The sequence below is a fragment of the Leptonychotes weddellii genome, chromosome 1 (assembly GCF_054177405.1).
Source record: "Leptonychotes weddellii isolate Sample4059 chromosome 1, ASM5417740v2, whole genome shotgun sequence".
Lineage (NCBI taxonomy): Eukaryota > Metazoa > Chordata > Mammalia > Carnivora > Phocidae > Leptonychotes > Leptonychotes weddellii.
In genome coordinates, this window is record NC_138369.1 from 42,864,813 (window position 1) to 42,877,959 (window position 13,147).

Consider the following 13,147-nt stretch of genomic DNA (forward strand, 5'->3'; position numbering starts at 1 on the left):
TATCTTAACTTCCCTCAAACCACTTGGTAAATCTCTGATAAAATTCCCAAGGGGGTTGGATAACTTCTGGCTCATAGCGAGACCAGTGGCTTTACTTACATCTTCCCAAGAACCGGCAGGGCCTATCCATGAAAGAAAAAAGACAAGTTTAAAAAAGATAGCATTGGAGCCTCTGGAAACAGTTTGGCAAGAAATGCCGTGCCCCACTCTTGCTCTATGGGAATCCCTTTCGCAGTCAATGAAAACAATGCCCACACTTTGGGAACCTAGTGGTCTCAAAAGATCCCTAGGAAGTCTGGACGTGGGGAGAGGTAGGAGGACCCTCCTTCCACTGTCTATTTCAAATAAGCAGGGCACCCCTCAAATAATGGCCTTTCTTGTCTAAAAACAGGTAATTCTCAAAAACAGGAGAGAATGGTTTCATCAGTCTGCATTTGTGCAATTCGCTATTCATGGTAGCCTGGGCAGCGTCTGTAGCCAGTTCAAAGGGAGCTGGTGTCAAAGGAAAATATTAGTTCAGTCCTAAAAATCTTATCGCTTCAGTCCAGCAGGGCCCCTTATACATAAAATTTGTGGACCTGCTCTGGATTCAACCATGCAGACCCATCAGCTGTCAGCAAGAAGCTGGCGGCACGGAGGCTGGTTTCCTCTCTCCCTCGCTCACCATCATTTTTGCTCTGGCAAAAGAATGTTAAACAAAGGAGTCAGAGTCCTGAGCAGGGCCTGATGATTTCCTGCATTTTCCATGCACTGCCATCACACGGATGCCATCAGCCTGCCATCAATCGCTCAATTTAGGATTTGGAACTTTCTGCCTTGTTCCATACTCCTCTTTTTCAAAGTGACCCCAGCCTCCTCACCTTTGAAAGATCAGAGCTATTCTACGAATATTTCGAGGCTACCCACCTTCAAGGGCTCTGGCCACTGCCAAGTGGGAAAGGAGCCCAGCCATGTGAATTGTCCCATGGAATTGTTAGAGCTCCTCCGTCCAAAGGTCCCTTGCATCAGGCCTTTCCAAGAGCCACAAACCCTTGGAAAATGTACTGATTTGAGTCTTATGGCTTCTTTGCCTATTTTTTAAGAAAGTGCTAAAAATACAAAAGAGTAAAATTACCAAAAAGGCAGATGGAAAGAAAAAGGGGTAGATAATCCCCTATCTCGGCTAGCGGAGCACTCACAGTGTCTGCTCCATTATGCCAAGTAATGATGTGGTAGGAGGTAGACATTACTAACAGACTCAGCCAGCCAGGCCTGCCAACGGGGGCATGTATGATTGCGGATAGCTCGTTCTAATCGGGGGATATTCAGGATGCAGCTGGTTAAGGATGGGCTCAGCTGTTGCCCAAAGGCAGGCTTCCGTGTGCCTACTCAGTTCATGGCCCTGGGTCTGGGCATCCCTGCTTTTCTGGAACCAGCCTCAAGTCAGTGAAGGTTGGCTGAAAGAAGAAGAGGGAGGGATTGGTAGGGAGGCTAGAGCAGGGTCTTAAACAGAGAAACCTTTCATTTCATATTTCCCTTTCCACATATGGATTTGCTTTTCTACTCAGTTTTCATAGCTACATTAACCCTTTTTGTTCACACATGATGTGAATCTTGGGAACCTCCAATAATTTCCTTCCCTGGAGGGGAAGACAGAACCAAACAAATGATGACAAGTATAGAATTGTTCCATAGAAGGTTGTGTGTGCGTGCATGTGTGTGGATATGTGCACGTGTGTGTGTGCCTGCATGTGGATGGGTATGTAACAGGTCCTACATGGTGGTTAGGAGTTTCTAGGGGAAAGGAGAGAGGAGAGCTTCCTAAAGAAGCAATAGGAGGAACTGGCCAGTGGTTTCCAGAACTTCCCCAGGGGCATTGTACAGCAAGGAGCCTGAACAGAGGGATTGAGACCCATTTCAGGGACAGCTGGGTGGGGGAGACATGGGAGCAACGGGCCTCTTTCACCACCCCAAAGGGGCTGCGACCACCAGCCATTCTGCTAACCTCTCACACACTCTAGAGCAGCATGCGCTGAGATTCTGTGAATTTGTTTCTCCTTGCTGGCTGCCCTGATTTCAACTTAATTTTACCTGTGAAATGTGATGTGTTGAGAGAGGAAGAATAGTAAGGAGAACATGGTGTATTTTGCCCCAAACACAAGTTCTCCTAGAGTCAAGCCTGGTCAAACTATCTTGACAGAGAGAAGGGGGCGGGGGGGGGGGGAACATTTCTTATAGACAGTAAAAAGTATTCTTTTATTGGGCATTTGTTCAAAACTTTGCTTGGGACACCAGATACTCCTAACATCATGGGCTAAATCCATCAGACTAACTCTGTCAACCACAGCTGGCCCATGGAATCAATTTAGTACACACAAACCATTTAATAGGAAAGATAATCGAATCTGTACCCTGAAATACTGACAACTCAAGCATTTCTGCCATCAGCTCATCACCCACCAAATGTTTTCCTTTTCTGTTGCTTTAAATAGGTCTTTAAAAACAAAAAAGGAAAAAGAGCAAGTTTTCCATTTGTAGAATTCTGAGTATGAGATCAGTTGGGCTCATCTCAATTTGTTTAGTCTGTGCATTTTTATCCTTATTACACAATTCAGGAAAAGGGTATCTAAGTTGAAGTGATTTCCTTACATCTGTGCTTGTCCAGACAGAAGACTAGAAATGCCCAAGGAGCAACCCTGGGGTAGAACCAGTAGATTCGGACACGTACCCACACATACATGCACCTACATCTGTACACATGTCCATATACGCACACAGTCCCCTGAAGAACATTTGTGCCCCCAGATATGACTTCTGATATAGACAAGTCTTTGTTGCTGCCCTTGTGAGACTTGCTGTGGTTTTAGGAGGCACTTTATCCTAAGTTGTTTCCATGGCAATTTGCATGGCATTAGAGCATAAGTCAGTCAGTACAGAATGAAAATTTGAACAAGACCACCAGCAGCCAGGTCTGCACACTCCTCTGACTGGTGTACCATATTCTGAGCCAGCCATCTGAAGGCCAGGTGGGATAAAAGATAGAACCCTCCAAGAATGGGGCTACAGACCCCGCCTTTCATCTCCTATTTGGGGAAACAGGGTTTTCTTGGCCACAAACTGAAGCCCTGGCTTGAGGCTTCCCCGGCAAGAGTACAAGCATCAACAGGGAGGGGAGTGAGCCAGAAGCCAGAAGACGAACACAGAGCAATAGTTGTGCCTAAGATTGGAGGGAGCAAGATGGGGAACACCCATTTTACATGAAAAGAAAATAAATATACATTATGGAGAATAGGATGCCCAAAGTCACCCGAATGTAAGAGCAGACAGATTGGAAAGAGTCTGTGTTGTTCAGCCAGCATCCCTGGGCTCCTGGGCCCCAGTCTCTACCTCTGGTAGCATGTAGGACATGTCCCAGGGAGGGTTTGTGTTCAGGAAGGGCAGCACATGACAGTTATTGTACTAGTTAGTGTACTGATTTCATTACTCTGTTAAGATTTTGTAAGGCTGTTTGGCAACTTATTCTTTCAATCATTGGGGAGCTTCAAAAAAATGGAAGAAGTCCAGACCTTGTCAAGACCATGGGGTTTTTGAATGGGAAAGTGAATGTAAGGCTCTCATTGTACTTCCCAGCCAGGTCACTCTCCAAAGGGATCACATTTCTTAAGGTGAGGGGGGCGGGGGACAACTTTCCATGGTGCAGCATGTGACCATCTGACCATCTGGGCCTTAGGTGTCTTGGGCACCTCTGTCTGGCAGGACCTCTCAGTCCCTACTTGGGCTGGGGAGGACCACCCCTGACCTCAGGCCTGGCAAAGGGTCTCAACATCAGTGTGAGTCCCTGAGGGAGCCAGCCAGCCAGTGAAATTTAGAAGCAGAGGAAGAGCTGTGGTCTCCCTTTTGTCTGGCTGTTAAGAGCGTTCCTGCATTGGGCATGAAAACCTGTGAGGCGGGCTTGTGCCAGGGAAGAAGGGACCAGAATGAAATAATGCAAATCAGGCATGCTGTTAAAAACTCCCCGTGTAGGGCACCTGGGTGGCTCAGTTGTTAAGCGCCTGCCTTCAGCTCAGGTCATGATCCCAGGGTCCTGGGATCGAGTCCCACATCGGGCTCCCTGCTCAGCAGGAAACCTGCTTCTCCCTCTCCCCCTGCTTATGTTCCCTCTCTTGCTGTCTCTCTGTTGAAAAATAAATAAAATCTTAAAAAAAAAAAAAAAAACCTCCCCTTGTAGGGAATGGTGGTCTGGAAATAGAATGTGGGAGGAGAGGTCGAACCAATGAGCTGAGAACCTCAGGGTCCATGTTGTAGTTGCTGAGGGTACAATGGGGAGACCCAGCTGTTCCCAAACTTGTCTGAACATTAGCAGAGAGAACTTCTAAAATGACTACAGCCTGTGGCCAGTCCCCAGAGATTGTGGCTAAATTGCTCCAGCATGCAGCCTGGAAGTGGTTAAATCTCCCCAGGTGATTCTAATGTGCAGACAGTTTGGGAACCGCTGATGTAGCCCCTTGCTCCTTAAAGTGTGGTCCCCGGACCGGCAGCAGCAGCTTTCGCGGGGAGGTCGGTAGAACTATGGAATATCAGGCTCACCCCAGCCTTGTGAGACCAGAATCTTCCTATTAACTAGAGCCTGGCTGATCTTTATGCTAATCAGAGTGTCTGCTTAATTTGAGAAATGCTGCCTCCAAACACACGCAGACCAGGCCAAATCCCCCTACTAAAGTACAAACTCATGGCACACTCTTTTTCTAATTCCTGGTGCCAATTATATTTGTAATTCTACAGTTATAGGAGTTCCTTGAGAAATAAGTATAAGTGCCCTAAAATATCTGGGAAAGGCTTCTTGGCATCACTTGTGCATTGGTTTTTAAAATGGAGATTCAGGATTCAGAGAGACCTGGGTTCAAATCTAAGCTCCAGGACCTTAATTTGACCTCTTTGAATAGTCTTAATTCAGGAGACCAACTCATCGTGGTTGGTCCAGAGCTTTCCTTGTTTCAGTACTGAAGTCCTACATTCAGGCTCTGATTCATTCTCAGACCAACCAAGACAATCAGTTTCCTTTCGGTTACTTCATCCACAGCCCGGGGATAAAGGATCAGTGGTTCTCAGACTTCAATTGTGCATCCAAATCACCTGGAGGGCTTGAACAGCAATGGCTGGGCCCTACACAGAGTATCTGTGTCAGTGGGTCTGGGGTGAAAACTGAGCATTTGCACTACTAACAAGTTCTGAGGTGCTGCTCAGGGACCACACCTTGAGAGCTACCACAAGACCCATACCTCAAAGAGGTGGTGTAAGATTTGCCTGAGCTCAGGCATAGCACACTGACTAGAAAACTGTAAAGCCTAGTACTCATTACAGCTATTAATTATTTTTCTTATGGAAAAGATGGGACTTGAGCTGGTCCCTAAAGAGTGGGTGGGAGTGATGCTCTCTGAGGTTTAGATGAGCATGTGCAAAATCCCCAGTGTGTATTTAGAAGTGTAAGAAGCTCAGGTGGTTGGAAAGAGAATCTGGGTAGAGGTAGTAGATGATATGGAAGGAGAAATAGATACATTTGGCCTGGTGAGGTGGACCACATCATGGGAGCCCCATGACATCTAACACTCAACAATGCTTATCCCTTTAAAGGCAGCTCAATACAACTTCAAAATGAGATGGGTGCTAGTATCCTTAATATAAACAAACTATTACGAGTTGGGAATAAACCCAGAAATAACTTGCTTCTTGGTTATTATGGTTTTCTTCTTTTTTTAAGTGGTAGCAGTTTCTAGAAGACAGTTTTCAGCATGCTGTCCGCCAAGCCATTATCTGTCCAGTCATCAGCAGGCCTGGGGTTGGAGTGCAAGCTGCAGCTCCCTGGTCTGGTACTAAGTGCACATGACCTCTTGTCCTTCACTTGGGCTTCCAGGGAGGGAAGCCAGTGTCTTGGTGCTTTTCTGCCATAGGCATTGCCTGTGGTTCTGACTCACTTTCTCTTCTGGCCACTGCCTCTCCAGCTGTCCCTGAGGCCTGTCCATTGCCTGAACATCTGTACTTTAGTTTATTTAGCAGAACTGGGTTGGATGGTAGAAATCTTGGGACCAAGGTGATCGTGGCCTTGTCCTGCTGCCCCCAACCCTAACCTGGGACCTCCCACTCCTACAGACACACTGTCCCGTCTGTTTGGATCCAACTGGCCTGATGCCCAGAGTCAAGGCTAGACTCGTAGGAGGCTGTCTGAGGTCTGGAGACTCCTGGTGTGGTAGGAAATCATAGGATCTGGATTCCAAAGACATGAGTGTGAATTATGTCCTGAGCAGCAGGAAATCCCATTAGTTGTATGAGCGTGGTTTTTTTTTTTCATGAGCCAAATGCAAAATGTCTACATCCTAAGGTTGTTGGAAAAACCAAGTGAGATAAGGAATGTAAATACACTTTGTAAACTGTCAAGTGCTGTACCTTTAGCAGAAAGTACCACAGCAGATTAGATGAGAGCACAGCTCTGAAGGAAGACCCACCTGGTTTCACTTCCTGGCTCCACCACTCACTAGCTATTGGATCCTGAAAAAGAGGCTTAACCTCTCTGGGCCTGCTTCCTCATCTGAAAATGAAGTCACTAAAAGTACCTCTCATCAAGCAAAAATATTATGAAATGCTTGGCATATGCCCAGGACATAAGGTGTACTCAATAAATGTTAGCTACAGTCGGAATCATTAAGAAAGCTATTACATTTTTGCTTCAAGCCCAGTACAGATGAGGGTAGAGTGAGGAGACCCCCCGCCCCCCTTCCCCATAGGAGCTCCAGTCTAGAGCATTCTGAATGGACAAGGTGCTTCTCTCTCAGACTGTCGTGCATCCTCTGTTGATTAGGAATAATGATTATACTTCACAGGGTTGTCAAGTGTCCAGGAAGAGAATGCTTAAGTAAGTAAAATCACTCCATGGATTGTCAAGCTGTTCACATTTTGGAGTTGGTGACAGCTGTAGAGGAGTTTCTGAGATCATTGTTTTCTGTTTATGATGGCAGTTCTTTTCCAGACCTTCTCGTAAGTTCATCTCACTCCACCCTCCACTGCCTTCGCTCCACCTTCTCTGCTTGGTGGGGAGGAAAGGGTTTGTTTTCAAGTAGCAAATCATGTTGGCTAATAATCTTTAATGACACATATGCCTAGAGAGTTTACCTGTAGACGAGTCAGAGTGACTGACCTGGAATAGAATTTATTGTCAATATTCAGAACACCCTAGCTCAGAAAGCAAACCCACGGATGGTCAGGAGGGCATGTGATGGTCTGAAGATAGAATTTCCAGAAACGTAAAATCATGACTGTTGTAAAAATAAAATAAAACTCAGCAAAGATTTTATTCAACTCATTAGTTAATGAAGTAATCAGCAAGATATTTAGACCAGTTCAAAAAGCATTTGAGGGGCTGGGTATTTATAGGAAATTTAATGTTTGGACAAGATTGATGGGTTAGGTACATAACTAGCTAATAGGACAATAACCATAACCTTCAGGTTATCTATTTTAAAAAAGGTTATCTATTTTAAAAAAGATAAAAACTCCTTATATTTGTATCTTTACCAGACAAAAATCTCCAAGTTAACATGTAGCTTCACCAAGTCTGGGAGTACAGCAAAGTAAATAAGTCTAGATAATCCTTGAGGGGACTATCGCCACCATATGCCACTGAGAGGACCTGCCACCTACTTTTCTGCCTTATGCCCAAATTTTGGGTAATTTTTTTAACAATGGTAAATATTTTACTTTACAAACAACCTTTTAATCTGACTTGATGCTCACAACAGCCCTATGGAGGCAAAAAGGGGCAGGGAAAACCCATTTTGCAGAGGAGGAAACCGAGTTACATATGGGAGGAGAATTCCCATTGTCTAACCCCGAGTCCCACATTCGTTCCTAAACTCCATATTGCATTTCTTCTTTTCCCTTCTTCATTTCTGTCCTACCTTGTTCTTGGTGACATTGTCCCCCCTGTAAGACTTCCCCTGGGGGTTCACCTGAAGGAGATGATCAAAGGGGGGAGGAGGCCCTGTTGCTCCCCAGCCCTTGCGTCCCCAGGGCTCCTGGCCTGAGCTAAGACCTTTTAAGTTCCTGATGTGATTCAGTTCCACAACATCCTACTCTCCCAAGCCAAAGAAAATTGTCAAAACAGGTTATCTCCCCTCAGGAAAAATGATAGAATAGATGCTACATTCCAGGAACCCATTTTTTTAAAGTGATGGCTCCTTTTAAGCTCTTCTGTTTTCAGCTACTGTGAGGCACTGTGAGCTGCCACTATGCCATCTTTCATCCAAGACAGAGTCCACATCAGAGAAACCTACTGTTTATAAACCAGAATATCTTGCCTGAAACACTGCTTCTGGTTGATGTTTTCCTCTTCTCAATAAACAGGATCATCATTTTCTGTGTCTGACACAGCCGGGTCTGTCTGGCTCCTGGATGAATGACATGCAGGGGACAAATGGCTATTTATTGTGTTAAGCAGTCGGCCAGGAAACTGGCTGCAAGTGTGGCCTGATGGCCCAAATCTGCTTCTTCCTTGCAAGGCCATTTATTTTTCTCTCCCACGGATTTCTGTCGCCATGGAAACTGTCCCACTAGCAGGATGGAGACTAAGGCCAACTCTCTGCTTCCTGCACTTAGTCAGAGAGGCAACACTTACACGAAGCAAAGGCAACAGGAAGAAAGTATATGAGGTGTGGAGTTAGAAAGTAGTTCCTCTAAAGTTCCCTAGGATTCTGAAGCTGGAAAAGGAAATTTTTTTTTTTTTTTAGAACATCTGATTCAGGGTCTCTCAGACCATTTACACAAGGGGTGCTGACAAGGAGAACAAACATCCAGTGCATAATATGTGCATGCCAAGCCCTTTCCTTGTAGCAACCCATTTAACCTTCCCAGTAGCTCCGCTACGCACATTGGTTCTTACTATCTCCACGACCCAGAGGGAGAAACTGGAGACTCTGCAAGTCCAGTCACTTGCCCAAGTCCAGCAGAAGAAAGGAACAAATTTAGGTCTAAAAATCCAGACCTTGTGACCCCAAAGCCTGGACCTCTCCACTTGAAAGAGCTGGGCTAGCACCTCAGAGGCTCCAAAAGCCATGTCACATCCAGTGTCCACCATTTTTATTTGATCATGTAATCGTTCCCACCCCCAGCCATCAACAACCCCTTTGCAACATCTCACAGAATGAGGATTCTGTGGAACAGGATTCCGGCAGTCTCAATCCAGGCCAGTTTTCTCATCTTACAGAGGAGCAACTTGGGCTGCGGGAGGAAATGAGTTGCCTCTAGCTGCACAGCTAATAAATGTCAGAGCCCGCACCACAGAGTCAGCGCCCTGCCCCACGGGCCGTGCTCTGCTGTGCTCTGCAGCCTCACATCACTATTTCTAAGCAAACCCTGAGCCGGCAGCCCAGCTCTCCGGCCAAGCATCAGGACTAATCCCCTTATAGGATGACTGTTAAATCAGCCACTCATTAGAAGAACAGCAGTGCCCGCACGCAGGGTGCTTTGCCACTTATGAAATGCTTCCACATAGCTCTTCTGTTTCCAGGCTTTGCTGCTTCTGGGTCTTTCTAAAACGATCCAACAACGAAGCCTTATTCATAAGTTGTATACCTTCCAAAATAACCATTGGCTCACTCAAACATGAAGCGTGAAAGGATCACTGTGTTTCAACTGGTAGAATCCAAGGTGACAAGAGGCAGAAGCAGTGAGAGGTGGAGGTTTGCAAGGTGTTCGATGCCAGGGTTTTAGAGAACAAAGTTCTACCTGTGAAGGAAAGCTCCCCAGCTTCGGACGAGGAGTTGATGGTGAGCATCTTCTTGTTTTTCTTTGTTAACAAGAAGCTAGCACTGACCAGGCACAAATGTGAACATGCTCTCTATCAAATGTGTGCAGCATGGCGCTTACTCCGCAGAGTTGTGAATGTGCATGAGAACAGCGCAGTCCGAGAGGACATGGTGCGAACAGCAGCTGTCCAGGGAGAGATAGGGAGCTAGGTGTCACTGTGGGAAGATCTGAGGTACAGAAGAGAAATATTGTGAAGAATGAGTGTGTCTTCTCATGTACTTCTTTGAATTCTAACCGTAATGATGAGGACAGTCTCCCATGTTCCACTGCTTGTTTTTTCCCCACTTAAAAGCAAAGAGAGTAAAGGAGTAATGCTCAGATTGCAACATCCCACCCATCACGTCCTCTTGTATCTTTTTGCCCTTACACATTTTCTCCCTTCTCCTTTCTGCCTGCTCATTTTGCCTAACCCCCATCCAGAGTCACCTCCTCTAAGAAGCCTCCCTGGACTTCCCGTACAGGTTTATTCACACCTTCCTCTGTGCGCCTAAAGTCTGTGTGCAAAATAACACCAGCTACCAGTTTTTAGTACCCAGTGTGAGCGGGCACTTTACATACATTATCTTTGTACCCATTTGACAAGTAAGGAGACTGAAGCCCAGTGTGTCCAAGGCCAGGATGGCTGTTGAGTCATGATGCTGGGTTTGGAATCCAGGTCTCCCAGGCTCCAAAGTCCATGCCTTTCTGCTATATAACAGGCAGCTTCCTCTGCCTCAAACTTACCCCTTCCAGAAGCAGGTGATAAGTATGTGCTTCTTCATCTCCCTCTAGTCTATGAGTACCTCTAGGGCACACCCGAGTCCTATGATGTATCCCTGTGCCTGACATATGCTAAATAAATGGTTAGATGAATCAATAATCTGTTGAATGAGGAGCTTATCCCTTTATCTTATGAGTTGATGAAGCCTTGTTCTTGATAAAACCGTAATACATGTGCATTAACTGTAGCAAGTCATCCCCACCCCCAATGGAGAGTTAGGTAAGTTTCTCAGCCAGCAGATCCATACACTAACCCCCTTCTTCAATTTTAATGTAATACAAATCTCCTGGAATTTCATGGAAGTGCATATTCTGAATCAGAAGGTCTGGGGCAGGACCTGAGGGGCTGTGTTTCTGGCAAGCTTCCCGCCGAGGCTGCTGATTTGAAGACCCCGTTGGAGAGCCAGCTGGGTCTCAACACAGCAGCAGCACAGCTGGTGACAAAGAATAAAACCTGTCCTGTGTGTTGTTTTCCTTCCAAAGGACCACCAGACTTCAAATGCTCCTGGTTTTCCGTGTTTTAGCAAAATATTTAAGTTCTGCTTTGAGCTATAAACATTTGGCAACATGAACATTTGTTTGTGCCTGTAGCTTTGGTTTAATCACACCCTATCAATAAATCACAAAAGGAGGGAGAGGAGGCACTCGCTGGAAGATTCCATTCCAGTGACAAGTGGACCTACCAGGGGAGCTGGTGAATATGGAGGAAGGAGGAGATGATCCCTCACAGCAGGGGGTTTCCAACGGAGCCCTGGTGGCTGGCTGGCAACAGCACCGAAAGCCCCCGCCTCATTCCATTTTTATTGGGAAGGGCCCCCACCCTTCCACACTTGCCAGCCCTATGGCCACTTTCCCGGCTGGTCTTCTCCATTCTTGGTAAACAGTAACTGATGGCTTATTCATCTCGAGCCCTTTGAACCCCACACAATCCCTTTACTGGCATGCCAAGTCTTTTAGAGGTCAAGCGATCCCCGGTCCAAGCTTTTGGAAGGAAAACACCCTCTTTTCTGTCTCCTTTTCCAGATGTCCCTGGGCCAGCAGCAGTCAGCAAGAGGTGTGCCTTGTTTGAAATGCAAGGGGACGTGTTCAGGCTTCGAGCCACATCCATGGAGGTAACAGAATTTGTCAGGAGAGGCTCTGCCTGCTTTCATTTCTTGGCTGTCCTTTCTGGGAACCACTGGTCATTCTGCTCTGCTGGGACTGCTTAAGATGCATGCATTTCAGGGAGGACTTGGTCTGGAGTGAATGCACTCCTGCTTTGCCTAATTCAGAAATGACAGAGAGGCCCTTGGGAGCCAAGATGAGAAAGGAGTTTAGTGCTTCACACACCATTTCGAGGCGAGGATCACCAAGCTCAGCCCACCAAGGCCGCACTGGGAAGATGTGAGCAGTTGTTAGTCGGTGCCTGGTCCTCTCTGGATTGCTGTATCCTGGGTCTTGGTGCATGCGGTTGATCTCCCCATACTGTGTAATCGCCCCTGTTTTGATCTGAGTGCCCCTGGGCCCGAAATAAAAGTCACTGTGTCCACAGGACTTAAAAACCAGGCTGTGGTGCGTTCATACCCACAAGGGAGGGCCATAAGATCCAGCTGGACTCTGGAAACCAGAGGTAGGGCCGCCCCACCACACAACTCCCGGGCGCTACTGCCATCGGCATCTACATGGATGGCACCCACTGGAGGTGTGCAGTGCACAGCCTGTGTGACTGTCCCGGTAGCCCTGGGAGAGAGAGGCTAACCTCTGTAGGGCACGAGAGCACAGAGGGAGTTTTTGTCTCTTCTGCCAGAGGGTTTCCTTGGGCACTCAATGGGGGAGCACAATTTGGGAGGTATTTGTCTCAGAGTTGTTGACTTCCATTGTGAGATGGCAATTGCAAAAACATTTATTGAGCTGAACCAAGTCTTTTACATTTAAATGCTGAAGTAACCCTGAGCAGTAGGTAGTAGTTTCTCCATTTTCCAGGTCAGAAAACTGAGAGTGGGTAGCAGGAGACATCCAGTACATGGCAGAATTCAAACTTGGGTCTTCGTGAACCCCACCCCCATGCTCTCAACCTCTCGGCAGTGCTGTGGGTCATGAGCCTTTGAAGCACAAGACTGTTCCTTAACTCCGTTCCCTGACAGTTCTTGACCTCACAGGAGCTCATGTGGTCTTCTGGATGCAGGGGACCTTCAAGGTCGTCCAAACCCCACTCCATCCCCCACACAAATTCCTCCCAAAGCGAACACACTCCCCATTGGGGGAACGCCCCACACATCTGTTTTGGCCACTCGAGCTCTTTCTGGTCTTGAGCAGAGTCAGCTTCCCTATGCTTTCTCCCCCTGGTCCTGAATCTGCCATCAGGGTGTCACAGAAAAATGCTGACTCCTCATCAGCTCTCCAAAAACAGCTGGGATACCTCCTTTTAGAATCCTTAGGGCAGGGGGTAATGTTCCCTGAATGCACCCACCGACTCAGTTCAATAATGTTTTCCCCTCTCAAGGATCAGTCCCTTGCTGCCTATTGTCTGACATCTGAAAAGGTTCATTCAACATATTTTGTCTGGTTTTCTAGC

At 46.7% G+C, this 13,147-nt stretch overlaps 1 protein-coding gene across 2 annotated transcripts in view; it reads left to right on the plus strand.

The window, feature by feature from the left end:
• The window catches only part of LMCD1 (LIM and cysteine rich domains 1), a 58,783-nt gene that overhangs the window by 17,649 nt on the left and 27,987 nt on the right, over positions 1–13,147 (plus strand). The window contains exon 2 of one of the 2 annotated variants that reach the window (XM_081821291.1): positions 11,617–11,705. The exons of the other annotated variant lie outside the window; for it this stretch is intronic. Coding sequence (XP_081677417.1) covers positions 11,617–11,705 — 89 coding nt within the window. The remainder of the gene's footprint in view (positions 1–11,616; positions 11,706–13,147) is intronic. 2 annotated transcript variants of the gene reach the window in all.